Raw genomic sequence first — 15,637 nt, 5'->3', positions numbered from 1 at the left:
TATGCTCGAGCGGAAGGCTCAGTTTGTTCCAGCTGCTGCACACAAACCACAGCTCAACAGTATATCCTCATTGTCCTGTCTTTTGTGTTGTTTCTCAAGAATAACAATCCATGGATTATTATTAATGACATTAATGGTTATTATTGCAACATAAATTCAAACTGTTATCAATCAAGTCAACATGAGATCCAAATCCTCACATTTGTGCACGTTCAGTTTCAAAGACAAGGCTGGTGATGGTCTATATTTTTCTTTTTCACAACAAATTGCATGAAAAGACCAAAACCAGTGTGTTCGTTCTTTCAAAATGTTTGACTTCCATATTCTGTCTGTAGCCCCAAGCCCATTAGTTCCTACTGAAGATGTAAATCTTTAAAGGGGACCTTTTGTGCTAATTTTCAGGGTCATATTTCTATTTTTGGTTTCTACTTCAGGTTTACAGGTTTACATGCTTTAATGTTCAAAAAAATATTTTAGCACCTGTCTCTTTAAGCCCCCCTCCCAAAAAAGCCTGGTCTACTTTGATGAGTCAGCTCATTCGTAACTGTGCTCTTGGGATCTCTACACTGCCATTACAGCCAAAAGAATGATTGTAACGGAGAATAGCGGCACTTTCTACCATCCAAAATCACCAGACAGCAGCAACCAGACAGGTCCCAGCAGGAATCTGATCAAGAATCATAGAGAATAAACAAGATCAGCAACCAAGTTTAGCTACATGTAGCAGTGTATGTAATGTTAACACTCGCAGTAATATGGATGAAGCAGATGACCATATAGAGAAATCCGTCATAAGCTGACATCAGCTGAACTCAAAATTAGAAAATACTGTGGGAAAAAGAGTTTTCAGAGCAGTCTGAAGCCTGAGGTTCTGCTCCCAAGGATTAGTTTTACATACATTTACCTCTTTGGCCATGTTTAATATGAATATACTTTATATATATATGACAAAAAAGCATATAGTTTATTTTCATTTCATATATTTATACAGTTCATTCCTCACAGAAAGCTAAGGAATCCCCTAAACCAGGACTAAAAAGTGTGTTTGTTGGAGACTATTTTCAGCTGTGGATTAATACGTTTGGAATGCTGAGTATTTATGGCTGCAGGACGATGTGTGTGGGATGAATCAAAAATAAGCTACAGTGGTCGTTTATGTGTGTTAACAGTTTTTGGACAATATAGGAGGTCACTGGATAAATTAATTGTTGGTTTTGGTCTTTTCATATTATTTATTAATTAGAATACTAGAGGGACAGTTGGAGAGCGCTAATGTCTGCCGAGGCCAAATACAATGTCTTGAAGTGCTAATAAAGGTAGAAAATAAATAACGTGTCCCGGGTGATTCGGATCCGGTCCAAAATTTTATGGATTCTTCTTTTGCACATGCTACATCTTTCCACCCGATTTCATGAAAATCAGGCTAGTAGTTTTTCTGTAATCTTGCTGACAAACCAAACCAAAAATATAACCTCACCGGCAGAGGCAATAAATCATCAGACTCACTCTTTAAGGTCTGCAGACATTTGTATCCTTCTGTTTTAGTAGACCGCTTGACAAATTTAAAAAGCAGTATATGTTTGTGTCTTCCTGTAAAGGCAATACTGCATCTTCTCACAGTTAAAATCTTGATGGACAGATGGAAACACTAATGAACCACGGTGGGAACAGGCTCGACAGATCTAATGAATTTTGCACTACTTTGCCCTGGAGTTTGAGTGAAATACAAAGTAGCGAAACGGAGAGCATGCAACATTAAATATGGCAGCAAAGAGGCTCTGCTGCTCACTCAAATCTAGTGATGCAGTTCCTCTTGTCAGCTCCACACGCTGATTACACTCTCAGCTCTGTCCTTGGTTGCTGTCATATCTCACCAATCTGTCCCTGCACAATCATACAGTAAATCTCTATGTGCAGATTAATTATTGCTTTAATCTGTTTTGCTCTCTCAATAGGTTTATTGTTAATGAACTTCCACACTCTGTCATTTCCCCTCTGACTAGAACAGGGAACTTATATGACAGCATCATTGTTTGCAACAAACAACAGCCTGAGGTTTTCCCTCAGTGTTGACAGCCTGTTTTCTCAAAATTTGATATTCATTCTTTAGTGATTCTGCAGCACAGAAACAGAGACACCAGTGAAGTTAATGCATCTTTATTTCATGCCTCTACATTTCATAAGAAAGGACAAACTCAGTAGATTTTCATTCCCTTTTCATAATAAAGCATCATTCCTCTATTGTTTCACACTCTCTTATATAGATTTATCTTTCAAAATATATTGAATCACCTACTCTTATGTACAAAGATTCTCTACCGTGTTTGACCTCCTGAAATTTATTCATCACATTAAAATGTTAAGTGAATTGAATACATTAATGCTATTTAGATTAGATACATGTACAATTTGGTTTGCAATCTGGATATACTGCAAGCACTGGGAATATCTGAGATATTTGCTCAGTAACTTGTTACAGTTTAAATATCAAGACCACAGCGACTACTGTACTTAAAAACAAAAACAAGGTTGCAATGTTGCTATTCAAAATATTAATATTTTCCCCGATTTTATTTGTTTAATTTATTTTTTACAGAGCTTGGTTTTAATAGTTACATAACTCACAACACAGTGGTCAAAAGGGAGCAACGACGATCGAATGAGCAACTATTTCATCTTCATACCTTCAAACCAGCAGCTTCTGGTGTGAGACAAATACTGTACTTTAGAAAACCTTGTAGAAAGATGTATGTCCACAACAACAATATGGTGACTCGATAGTTGTTTCAACTCGGCTGGGCGTGCATTGTGTTGCAGGGATGTACTGTTGGACGTGGTGATGTGCTAGGAGCAGTCAAGGACCGGGACTTGGCATGGAAGCGATAGCATGAACACAACAAACTGAGGATCCTCTGTGCTCCAACAGTACACTTCTCAGTTAGTGCCAATGTGTGAGGGGTTAAGGTAGGAAAGGAAGTTCTGAAAAAAAAATGAGAACATTTTTAAAAATCACACACAGAAATCACCTTAAATCTAGTATAAAATCATTTGTTATTGTCTTTCAAAGAGACATTTCACCCCTTAATCTAAACTCCACATTAGATTGTGGTGTGAGTTGCCGAGTGTTAGAGTTATCGGCCATAGAGATGTCTGTGTTCTCTTGAATATAGGGATGCTCTGATTTATTGGCACATTACACACATACATTGATAGTATTGGTCCATAATTTTACAATTGGTACATCCCTACTTGAATATAAAAGAACTAGATGGCACTCAATTCATGGTGCTCAAAGGGCCAAAAAAAATCATTTGAAAAACTCTGGTTACTCAAGATAATCTACAGACCTTGTGTGCAGTTTCAGGTGTCAGGTTTCCCATGAATGCAAAAATTCATTCTGATTGGTATTAAAATAGTCTTAAAAAGTCTTAAATCCAACATTTGTTAAGCTGGAACCATTAAAGTAAGAGTTTCATGAAGAAAGTAGTTTCTACATGAAACTCCTCAGAACAAGATCATGATTTTTGGAAAGAGACATTGCTGTTAAGTTCTTCCAGTTTATTTTTTTCAGTGTTTTGAGCACCAAAAGTGGAGCACCATCTAGTTCCACTATACTGGAGAGACGGTAGACATCTCTACGGCCAATATCCCCAACACTAAGCAACTCACACCAAAACAAGCTAGATTGATAAATAGCACTACAGGTAAGACAAAAATATGTATTTTGGGTTTAGGAATGAAATGTCCCTTTAAAAGTAACACTTAGCTATATTCATAGCTTCAGGACAACATGATCTGCAGGTTGTGAGATTCAATATGTTTACTAAAATGAAAAGTTAACTTCCTCTGTCGCTTAGGGAGGGACTGGTTTTAATCACAAATGACTGCAGGGACTGCTTTGAGCTTCTCATTATCTTCCTCATCCTCAGTGGTCCCAAAGGGTCGAAATTGTCTGTGTAGTTTGAGTTTGTGTTGGCCCATGTTATGGTCAGAAGTTGTTGCTTGGCAACACAGGATTGCCAGATATGATTTGCTGTGCAAGGGCTAAATTGAATTGTCAGGGGTCTGCCTCATCTGGACCCCATTATTCTGTATCAACAAAGTCCTCAGGAGTGATGTGATGTGGTCACCACGCACCTCTTTTCACTCTGGAGCTGCTTAGAAGAGACCGCAATCTTTAAGGTTTTCTTTTATGATGATGTCTGTCACGGCGTTGAACACAATCTCGACGTTCTTTGTGTCTGTGGCACAGGTCAAATGGGAGTAGATTTCTTTCACACCCTTCTTCATGTTCAGGTCCAGGAACTGCTTCTTGATGTAGTCGCTGGCGTCGTCATACGTGTTGGGGCCTAACAGAGACAAAGGTTGAGAAAATGGGAGCAGATTTTTTGGTATTGTTGTTAAAAAAAAACAAAACGTTAAATCAGTCCCTCTGCTTTTGCATCCCTTTGCTGGTCAGCTGACATGACGCACATTTAATATGTGCAAGTGATTACTTGCACAGTATAATTTAATTTGAGGAGCAACACTGAGGCTCTCGTTGTCTGCAGTTTTAATCTCATGAGTCCTCACTTGATTAGTTTGATCTTCCGTTATCATTTTGTTTGGTAACAAGTGAATCACAGTCTGTTATTTGTCTGCATTCTAGTAGTATTTACCAGTTGGTTCTCTTTTCACACACACACTCCTGTCTCATATTAATCAAAGCAAAAGCGTGACTGCTATCCACTCTCACTGCATGCCTGACAGATGCCGTCTCACTGTTTCCCTGTCCATGTTTCACCATGCAACACCGAACTTCGCTCAGTGTGCAGCAGGTATACCTAACATTAAAGCAGCATCAGCAGGTCTTACCATCATAGTCTGGGAAGCAGATACTCAGATGGACTTTCTTGATCTTCTCTTCAAAGAGATCCTTCTTGTTGAGGAAAAGCACGATGGAGGTCAGTGCAAAGAACCTGTGGTTGCAGATACTGTTGAATAGATGGAGGGACTCGTGCATGCGGTTCTAAAAAAGGTCAGAGAGGAGCAGGGTGAGTTTACTGGCTGACAGGTCTGTGCATGTTTTATGATATGGTTTTGGAGTCTCGACTTACCACTTCGTCGTCCTCTACCAGCACCATGTCGTATGCACTGAGAGCTCCACAGAAGATGATGCAGGTCACACCCTCGAAACAATGGATCCACTTCTTTCTCTCTGACCTCTGGCCGCCCACATCGAACATCCTGTTCACCACACAGAAAGTCACAGCAAAGTCAGTCCTGGATGTCGCAGTGCTGCAAGGTTTTTGCTGTCATCACACTGTTGCTTGGAGCCCTCTTGTGACTCACCTGAAGTGCAACTCTTTGCAGGAGAACTGTTCTTCAATGATACCAGTTGTTTTGACACGAGATCGCAGCACATCCTGCTCAGTGGGGAGGTAGTCTGGCTTGCAGATTCTGTCCATTTCATTGAGGTAGCTGAGAACAAACAGCAAAGCAATCAGGCATCAATACAAGATTCTCTTCTATAAACACTAAGCCATCTGCATCTTTAGTTTTACACATAACCCGTCTACTGTATCAGTCCCACTTTGGACTCACTAGCCAGCAGAGTCGTTCAGTTGGTACTCAGCAGCTCTGTCAAAGCCAGCCTGCACGCCAGAGTCTTTCCACAGCTTCTGGATGACATCAGCCAGCTCAGCAGGCATTGTGCCTTCTTCAATGGAGTCTGACAAGTTCTGCAGCTTCTGTGCAAGCTCCTGTGGTTTGAACAATACAACAATCAATCAGCACCAGCACTGAACTATTTCTAGCATGATTTTATGTCAGTAAAAATGAAATCTACAAGTTAATCATGTCTGGTTCAAGTGTCATATGAGACCTGGGCACCGGGCGAGCCGAAATCAATGCTCAGCATCTCCATGCCTCTGATGATAGCCAGAGCAGACTGCAGGATGTTGCCATAGATGACTGCTCGGAACTCCAATTGTTCCTCTTTTGTGTAACCACCTTGATGCAGAATCCTTGAAACGGGTTAAAAAAAAGTGAGTTAGATCAGAGAAAAGCGTTTTCAAACTTTGCTACATTATTCCTCTGTTAGGATGAGCTGGATGGTAATGTATACATCCCTAGTGTGATATATACATTACAACAATATTTATTACATAGTTTTTCAGTCATGATGAAAATATGAAAGAAGAAACCTTAAAAAAGTACAATTGCATAACACATATGTGTAATATAGCTGTTTCAGAATAAGACAGCTGTACAGTTTTGTGCAGGATCTGCAAAAATAATCGGGATGGATATGCAAAAGTTCGCAACAGAGCAAAGACGTACAAAGAGATCCCTCTTGTTGTGGAAAAGTTATATAAAAAGTAATTTGTGGAACTACTGAAATAGAATGAGCTTGCAAGCTTATGCATGATTTGGATTTCCTCGCATGAAAAAACTCATTCAATATAGAAACAGCCTACTGGATGTCCACTGGAGCTAGTAGTGCTCACAGTGCCACCCTGTGGTGAGTTCCTGACCTCACTTGGCTCTTACTGCCAGAGTGAAACTAACTGCACAAAACAAGTGCTGACAAGTCAGACTGAGCGGATGTTTGCCCTGTTGACCTTTTGTTTAAAGGCTTCACTGCAAGTGCAACAGACAGAGATGAGGGAGCTTTGGCCTGCTGGCTGTATGCCTGACCCATGAGATAAAACAACATGCACATGGTGTGGATGACACAGGAAGATGAACTTTATCACTTATTTTCATACTTACTTCATTTGTTTTACGATGGTGCTTTTGCCTGACTCACCAGCGCCTGGAAGAGAACAAAAAGGTTATGAATAACTCTTACGGTTACTCTTCATATGTACGTACACTGTGAGCCATAAACAGCCAAAGAATGTGCTTTGATGATGCAGTTAATTTAAAGGAGCGGTGTGGTCAAAATAGACAAAAATGCTGTGACTTTAACCCGAAGTAATGTCTATCTGTTTGGATAGTTTCAGGAGAATATGCCTGTGGACAGTGAGATTTGGTTTGCTAGAGTCATTTTATAACATCTCTTTATGGAAATCATGATGATGCCACTCAAAAAAAAACCCAAAAAACAATCCATCACTGAATCAATAATCACTGTTTTTTTAAGTTTCCTGATCTATCTCCATGCAGAAAGGTAGATGTCAGTATGAGACCAGTTATCAAAGGTAGAGCTTTACATAAACCTCAGTTAGCAAATCATTTCACTTGTCCTTGCCAAGTAGGCAGTGTAAACTGTATAAAATAATACTAAATGTTTTGCAGAGGCACAGATGCCATAGTGCGTGCACATGGGGCCATGCAGAGCAAACAGGCATATATACATATGAGACGCATATAACAAACAATACCCGCTCCAGTCAAGAGAAATGCAGGTGGAGATGATAAAAGCTTAACAAGGCGGTGTTGTCTGTGGCAGTGCAGAGGGCAGGTGTTAATGTGTGCATATATTTCTGTTCAGCTGGTCTGTAACGTTATGGTGATCATGAAGGTGTCTGCAGTGTTCTGGCCCTCAGCGCCGTGTAAGGCCTTGCAGTGGTTTAAAAGAGGAAACTTAACCGGCTAAAGGCTCTGCTAACAGCAACTACATAATCTCCTTGCAGCACAACAACAAAGCTCTTGGCTTTTTTTGTCTTGCTGAGCTATAATATGGTCTAATATGGTCTTCTTCCGTGAGCAATTCATGTCAGACTATCAGCTGATTTTTGTATATTGAGCACCTCATGCTGAGCTCCAGTGTGTTAGCAGACATCTTTAGAAATCACAATGACGCTACATGAGGTGATCCAGACAGGAGGAGAAACATGCTTCATTATAAGGGAACAGCTTCTTTGAATAAAATGTAAGTTGTGCATGTATTAATGCATAATGCGGACTGCAGTTCTGTCCATTTGAAGTGTCACACTTGGGTGCGCAGGCTAAAGGAAAGGCTCTCTGCAGCCCTGTAAACTAACCATAGGGAGTTTATCACATAGCAAACAAAGCTGCACTGCTCTCACTGAAGCAGCCTTAAGCTTCATCCATAGACTTACTGTTGTTGGAGCATGTAAAGAAATGATGGGTTATCTCTAGATATCGCTAGAGGTCATTTGCAAGACAGTTAGATGTTTGTTTAGCTCGGTTTTGATGAGGTAGTAAAGATTGCACGGCGGCGTCAAGATGTCTTCAGCTATGATAATCAAATGAAAAGTGCCTTTATCCTCTCTAAAAGTCATTCTTTTAGCTCGTGCCCATTAACAAATATGCCCTCAGGGCTTTGCAGTGACATTAAATCTGGGCTTAAAAGGGGAGCTCTGTGTCCATGTTTATCCTGCAACGCTTAGATGTTTTGACTTTAATTAAAAGTGAAGTGATACACATTTTGCAGATAAAAAAAAACATTTTTTTCATGTGTACGATATGGAAAAACTTATTATACATCCATGTAATACAGTTCAGGAATAGTCAGGGAGTGCATATTTTTTGTTCTTAAGAGCTAATTTCTCAGATTTCCTATTGACTTGGAGAAGGTAGAGTTGCAGAGTAACAGTTCTGGAAATTCATGTAAATAACTATATTAAGCTTTCTTTGGTTCATCCTCTTTATGGATGACTTTAAAGGCTGTTTTTTGTATCCTAAATATTCAGGGAGTTGTGCACATGTAAAACTTAAGCACACCTGCACACAAGGAGCTAACCGCAAACATTTTTTAGTTTAAGTCAAAACATTCTGGATCCTTTCGCAATGTCCATCAGAGTCCACGAGATGGCACCGTTCTCATCCTAAGCTACTCCGTCCTCTCTGTCTGATCTCTGACTGTCCTGCTGAAGAAACAACTTGAATCCGATGGAAGTATAGATAAAAAGTCTCTGAATAGTTTTTAAGTCGCACAGATTATACTTTGAAAGAATAATACAATGTTGCAAAACATGAAATTTAAGGTTTGAAAGTAGATTGTAAAAGCACAGAAATCGACGCTTTGCAAAGCATTTTTTTCACTGTACTCTAATTTCACATCAGTCCTGTTTTCCTTTTTTATTTCTTATGTCACAAGACAACTCTTCCATAGGATAAATGGTAATCTATATATTTTTTAATTTCTTTTTTGTTTCGCTTTATCGCATAGATTTTCTTGGAATTTTTTTTCTGGTATTTTGACACCGCAAATGTTACTGTTTTATTTTTTATTTTATACTTTCTGTGCAAGTTGAGGGATCAACAAAGACCTTGTCAAGTGGATCTGCACTAAACCTGTTAGCTAATCGGCTTGACATATCACTCCTAGGCAGTGATTCATTTAGACCAAAGGCTGTGATTGTTTTAAGCACCAACGTCCTTCCATTAGAAGTGAAAAGTCATTCTTTAATTTAATACAAGACAGACAAGAAATTCTAAATACAGTTTGCCACTGCTTTTTCAATGTTGATGTAGTTGTCAAATATTTATTGAAAAACTGTTTCATGGCTGAAGCCTTTGAGAAAATTTAAGTTCTGCATATTCTTTAAAACCAGTCATAATGGTGAAAACTTCAAACAGCTGAACCAGCTCACATTTCTGCAGTATTATATTATAAGTACGGGCAAGTATGTTATGTAAGCATAGGTAGTTAACGTGAGTGTCCCTTACTTGTGTTTAGTTTTATACTTTCAAATAGTCTCATTGATATTATCACTATAATTATTGTCCTATATTTTAAATCTGTTCTTTTTTTGAGCTTTAAGTCAGATCCTGCTGTTAGCTGCTCAACCTGCTATATCTCTTTTATCTCCGTCTTCTTTACTTCCACTAATGTCCTCTCAGTTTTGCACAAGCTTAAATAGTCCTCCCCTTTTTCTAATAAACTAATGTAGGCTTTTATCCAGAAACAAATGGTCTGCACAGCCTGTAAATCCTCTGAGCATACCTTACATCTAACTAAGCAGTGATCAGCTGTGTCAAAGCTGTTCAACGCACCTCAGATGGCTCACATCCAAGATTTGAAGAATATGCTAAAAATGAATCAATAAGGTCAGAGTGAAACATCTATCATCAATGTTTAACTACTACTATTATGAAATAAGTGATCTGTTACATAATTTAACTCTTAACCTGAAACTTGGAACCAGTTGTTTATCCTTCAGGGTTCCATGAAATGTGACCAAAACAATTTTCCCAAAACTTTGTCATGTTTTTTTTACCTCTGCATTTTTTAATTTATCAGTTACATCGGTTGACTGCTGGCTGACCGCAACGCTCCTAATCTCCTCTGCAGACCTGAACCTCTGCCGAAAGGTTTGTTCAGCCTGAGATGGAGATTTAAAAGTTAGGAGTAAAGAGCTGCATATTTTGAAGTGATTTCCTGTCATTTTGACCACTTTGCATCACCTGCAGCCTGAAAATAAAAGAAACACTTGATGCATCAAGACTATTGCACTAAGTCCACTTACCAAGCAGTAATAGCTTGACTGTTTTAGAGTCCTTATCAGCATCTTCTTGGAGTTGCTTTTCCAACTCCTTAGACTTTTTGTCCTCGGCGCTTGCTCCCGCACCCATTCTCTCTTCCTCCGCAGCCTCAAGATCCTCAAGGATGGAAATTTTGACGGTTCTCTGTGAGCAGCACAGCAGAGAATCTGGTTGCAACACTAATCGTGCTGAAAGGCGATTTCCGAGCGGAAGGGGATTGGGAGGGAGGTGCTTGAGCCTTCCTGGCTTCTTGGCCTCTTTCGATGAGATGATCAGATGGGACCCTCTCAAGGATCAAATCAATTCAGCAGCTCTGTCCAACGGAGATCCACCCTTTAATTCCCTCTGCTTAAACCTCTGACTTAGGTGGTGCCTCTTCCTGATTGGCCAGCCAATCCAATTAGTATAACAAGGGCAAAAGTGAATGATGTAAAGAAAAGGAGAAAATAAACTCACTCACATTATTGGGCTTAATGAGAGTCATTGATCTCATCAGTCATTGACCTGATTAGTCCATATACAATATACAGCATAAAACTATTTATATATGAAATTATATAAATATTCATGTATGGGGTGGTGGGGAAGGGGGGTTGGTGCTGATAACTGATTCTCTTTCTTCAGCTATGGTATATACATAAAGAAAACAACTGTATTTTATAATTTTATAGAACCCATTAGACTGTTGGTATGTACTTTGTTCACTGTCAGTGGCTGTGGTTTTTAAACACGGAGACCTGACAAAGATCTGACTGGGATCAAGCTGTTTAATTAAATATATGTGTGGCTGCAGTCAGTGTGCGTATGTTGCTCTTTTGATCTATTCTGTATTTTCTCTTGACTTCAGTGTAAGTCACATGGACGTGGCAGGGAGGCATTAACCTCTCATAAACTTCTTATAGTTAAGACGTTTAAATCCAGGTGGTGTGGTTCCTTCTAAATAAAGCAACTGTCACTGCTATGTGCTGTGCAGTGGGATCTCCGCAATAACATGACCCAAATATGTTTCCCAAGTTGCATCCGACAATTGAATCTAAAAATAATTTTAAAAAATTGTTTCAGCCGGAGCAGAATTTTTAAAGACAGGAGATGGGATATAACGTGCAGTGAACATGTTGTTGCAGGATTGGCGCAGCTGATCCGTGAGCAGGTCAGCACTGTGAGGGTTGATAGGTGGAGGTCAGTGGGCCTGGTTTTCAGGGCTGTCACCGCCCTGCGTGTGCGAGGATGTTCACTCAGATACTGTATCTGAGGTTATTAATTCAGTCAAAAAACAGGCTGCTATTGTATTGTTTGTATTGTATTGTGGTTTGGTTAAATATCTTTCAAAGCTTTTTAGTTTTTAGTTAAACTTTTTGAGTTGTCTTTCACTTTACGTGCATTTGGCATTGCATATTACAGGTGTGAGCACAGCATCAATAATTTTCGGTTACTGAAGATCAAATAAACTTTAGTTATATAATACATTTCATACATAATAAAATGCTACACAATGTACTTTACAGAGAAATGACATGTAATAATTACACAAATGCAAGTGCAGAAAGAATCAGTGCAGAATATACAAATACCAGAATATACAAGACACACACTCACACCTACATGTTAAGAAGGTAGCCGTTGACTGTTTTGAAGATTAGCCTCTCAAAACACTGCAAATAAGTTGAACATTTGGGACATTTCTGGGCACAGCATGCATTGGAGGTCAGGTTAATAAAAAGGTAGCGACCAGGTGCTGGACAGTAAGCAGTAGAACAGTAATGCTGACTAAGTCGCAAATATCGTAAATCTTGGGTTGGATTTTTCTTTGATTTTGCTGGTGATACTGTTTACAAGTAGCCAACAATTTCTGCATAGCTTTAAAGCTTTTGTAACTTTTGAGTGTCACATCTCACAACAAAGCCGATTGTTAATTACTGAAGTACTGACACTACTGTATGTAAAAGGTTTACCAGTTAAAAGTTTATCTTAAAACAGTGCTCATATGCCCTTATGTACAGTACATCGGAAGGATAATTAGTTGCTGTAATTGTCTGTTCTTTTACAACTTCTGATGTAAGTGATTAGGAACAAAATCCACAGCCCTTGTTCTGCATAAAAATGTATTGTAAAGTTCAGATAATGTGAGGCCTCAGAAGTCTGGAAAACAGGAAACAAACATGAATTTTTAAACTAAAAAGACTAATACCAACTCTGCTTAATTAACTCAGACTTCTGAATTAAATTAATAGGAATAACAACTTCATCTGAACTTTAGAAATAATGTCTATGACCTCAGCTGCAGTTAAGAATGGTAAAATGAGGCAGTGTTGAGACTGAAAGTGTTTTGATTTTCAAAGTTTGTCAACTATTTATTTGTTTTAAATATGTGAGCAAACTGACTATAGGACATATCTGTAGCGTCAGGAGTGACGACAAACTTTGGGATACTTTGAGACTGATGTCCTGGTCCTGAATAGACTCTTTTAACCTCCTTTACTGCAGGGGGTAATGTCAGCTCAGCAGATGAAGTGCAGGTCGTCACTTTTCTGTGGGGACAACTGCAGTAGATTCTTGTCAGATTGTGCAGCCCAGACGCCACAATAAAATGTCTGCATAGTATGTTTCTGCAAACTACAGATATGCTAATTTATGATGCATATGATGCATTTCAGAGTACACTGAGTTTCTCATCAGGAGGATGAGGAGGGATTTGTGGATGATGTAACACCTCAGCGAGACACCTGCCAAGCAGCAGACCACTGAGACCAACGAACAAGAAAAGCTATATTTTTTAACAACGCATTGAGACATTTTCCAGCAGACGTTGGGACATGTCCAGCCATGTTTGACATAACCAGGGATTTTTATGACATGATTCTTTCCCACCCTAACTGAGTGGTTTCTATGCCAAAACCTTCAATGATGTGTGTTCATATTTTTCAACGCCCTGCTGCACAAACTGGCATAACAGGAACATGTGATTGTATATTTGCATTCACTGCAACAAGTCTTCTTGCCTTCAATTTACAGAGATTATATTAATAGCACCTTTGTGTTGTGTGACTGCAAATTGGGGCATAGAAACAAATTTTGAGCCCCATGCATAAGCAGTCTCAATGAGCCCCCTACACTTCTTCTCTTTATCCATTTCTCTCATGCACTTTTTGACTTTTCTTTCACAAGATCGCTTTCCCTTTTGTCTTTTTTCTGTCTACAAGCATATGGAGACAGAAATATCTGCAAATTATACATCACTTCAATTGATGCAGGTCTTTATTTTTATGTGTTGTGGCAATATAGCTAAAAGTATGATCACAGATGTGTTGGTTTAAACTTCAGCAGTATATCAGCAGAAGGACACGACTTTTTATCAGGCTTCCGTTTGGGACCCTACAGTTGTTTTACTGCGCAGTCATTTACATCACCCCATAAGATTTTTTTTATCACGTACAGTCTAATAAAAGCAGGTTGCTTAGGGTCAACCTGACCTAGAATTAAGTTAAACTTTGCACATATTGTTCCCAAATTTCTAACTTTCTCTGTCAGTATCTTGTAGGAGGAGCAGGTTAAACAGAACTTGGGTCAGACAGTTTGAGATCCAGTTTAGTGACGTCAGGGTCAAATAGGCTCAGTGGGCAGCTAAAGGATTGACAGACTGGGATCTCTGAAGAAGAAAAAGTGTGACACGTGAATGAAGGTGAAAACAGAAACCATGATCTCAGACAGATTCGCAGTGGCTTCAAAAGATCATTCTTCACAAAATCTTTGTTTCATGTTTTTAATAAGGGGGAATATTATCTGACTGTAGAGTAAATTCAGGAATTCACAAGAATTCAAATTTCATCTGGTGAAAAAAAATACTGATTTAGCCCAAAAAAAAACCAAAAAAAAAAAACCCTCCAATCACAAACTTTGCTTATTAGGTGGAAACTGTGTTTCCACAGTCAGTGCATCAAAAAACAGCCCTGTCCCTTTCATACTGCTTCTCTTTCATCATGTTGGAGCCCAGTTCTTTGGTGAGATACGGAGCATTACGCTCACGTCACTCTTCCTAAGCATGTAGTGCTAATTGCACAGGGCAGGGTGCTTCAGGTCTAAATCCCCAAACGCTTCCAAGCAGGCTAATCGCAGTAGCACATCTAGTGATGGCGGCCAATCCCATTAGGAGATGGATGGCGTAGCCCCGCTTTGTGTTCAGTCCCTGCGTCTCTGATCTGTTGACAAGATTACCCGCAGAGCCTCAGATCAACCAGAGAGGCAGGGGCTTAACATGTCGTGTTTTTGGGCGGTGGGTGCTGGGAAACTCAACATGTGGGACTTTAATTTTTTAGCAATGTACTAAACATTACTGTGCAGAGTGGATGAATAAGTAATGCAGCTTTTCTTCAACTTTGTCAAAGTAGGCTAAGTTGGAGGGATACTTCATTAGTAAACATGATCACAGAGAGCCTTTTACAAGTTAATGAATCTTAAAACACCCCATGTTGCAGCCATAAATACAAAAGAAAGAGCTGATTCTTCTTCTTATATTTGTAACTTTGAGGCCTCGCTGTAGAGCGTATTTCAACAAACATCTAAGTAACAGATCAACAAGCAGATAAATAACAAAGGATCTTGGTTAAGTCAATGATATTCCCCCCAAAACATTGTTGAATTTCAGTCACTCTCCTGAAACAAAGTAACAAAAAGATAACTTATGTTAGTTTTGTGAATCCTCTTTGCTCTCCTGACTGTGACTTGTGATGATGCCACTTTGTAAATCCTGTGCAGGAGGTCCACACCCACTGATGAGCTCATGTGGTTTTCTCTACAAGCTTTCTGACCAGTCTGCAAAATAAATAGGTGTACTCCCAATGATGATGCAGAAGGGCAGCTTGGTGACGCTGGACTGCAGCAAGATGTTGTGATACTTGCCTTTAATCCTATTACCCAAAACATCTTGTAACTCCATCATACAGCTACCACTAACTCTGTTTAAGGATAAATTAAGTTGTAATTCATCTTCTTTTTTCTTTATTTCCTTGTTTGTAAGATATACTCAGATTTGCTAAACATATATTACCTGCATCATTTTCAAACAAAGTAGATTTTTAACATTTTTATTCACATTTTTATTTGTGATTTAGTTTCAGTTATGGACACTGTTTGTATTTTTTGTGTTTTCAGATTTAATTTTAAGTGAACTACAGTATTTCTGAGCTAAAGTAAGGGTGCAAAA

General features: G+C 39.0%; 1 protein-coding gene across 1 annotated transcript; it reads right to left on the bottom strand.

Annotated features, from left to right (window-relative positions):
* Window positions 1–2,568: 2,568 nt before the first annotated feature.
* Window positions 2,569–10,527, bottom strand: gnat2 (guanine nucleotide binding protein (G protein), alpha transducing activity polypeptide 2). Its single transcript, XM_042491568.1, has 9 exons — window positions 10,422–10,527; window positions 6,754–6,796; window positions 5,864–6,005; window positions 5,584–5,741; window positions 5,332–5,460; window positions 5,097–5,226; window positions 4,855–5,008; window positions 4,138–4,349; window positions 2,569–2,979 (listed from the first exon to the last, which is right to left on the bottom strand). Exons 1-8 carry the CDS (start codon window positions 10,525–10,527, stop codon window positions 4,159–4,161), a joined length of 1,053 nt encoding a protein of 350 aa, XP_042347502.1. The 3' UTR covers window positions 2,569–2,979; window positions 4,138–4,158.
* Between the last annotated feature and the right edge of the window lie 5,110 nt (window positions 10,528–15,637).

Source organism: Plectropomus leopardus, chromosome 8 (assembly GCF_008729295.1).
Source record: "Plectropomus leopardus isolate mb chromosome 8, YSFRI_Pleo_2.0, whole genome shotgun sequence".
Classification (NCBI taxonomy): domain Eukaryota; kingdom Metazoa; phylum Chordata; class Actinopteri; order Perciformes; family Serranidae; genus Plectropomus; species Plectropomus leopardus.
The sequence above is the reverse complement of the archived record's forward strand: the minus strand, read 5'-3'. Positions and strand labels throughout refer to the sequence as shown.

What these genes read in the sequence shown, in the direction of transcription:
- gnat2 (XM_042491568.1), bottom strand. Translation starts at nt 10,527, where the DNA reads ATGGGTGCGGGAGCAAGCGCCGAGGACAAAAAGTCTAAGGAGTTGGAA. An exon ending in TGCAAAGAGTTGCACTTCAG is followed by an intron (nt 5,227 to 5,331) that starts GTGAGTCACAAG and finishes TGTGGTGAACAG; the next exon opens with GATGTTCGATGTGGGCGGCC. An exon ending in CTGCTTCCCAGACTATGATG is followed by an intron (nt 4,350 to 4,854) that starts GTAAGACCTGCT and finishes TGTCTCTGTTAG; the next exon opens with GCCCCAACACGTATGACGAC.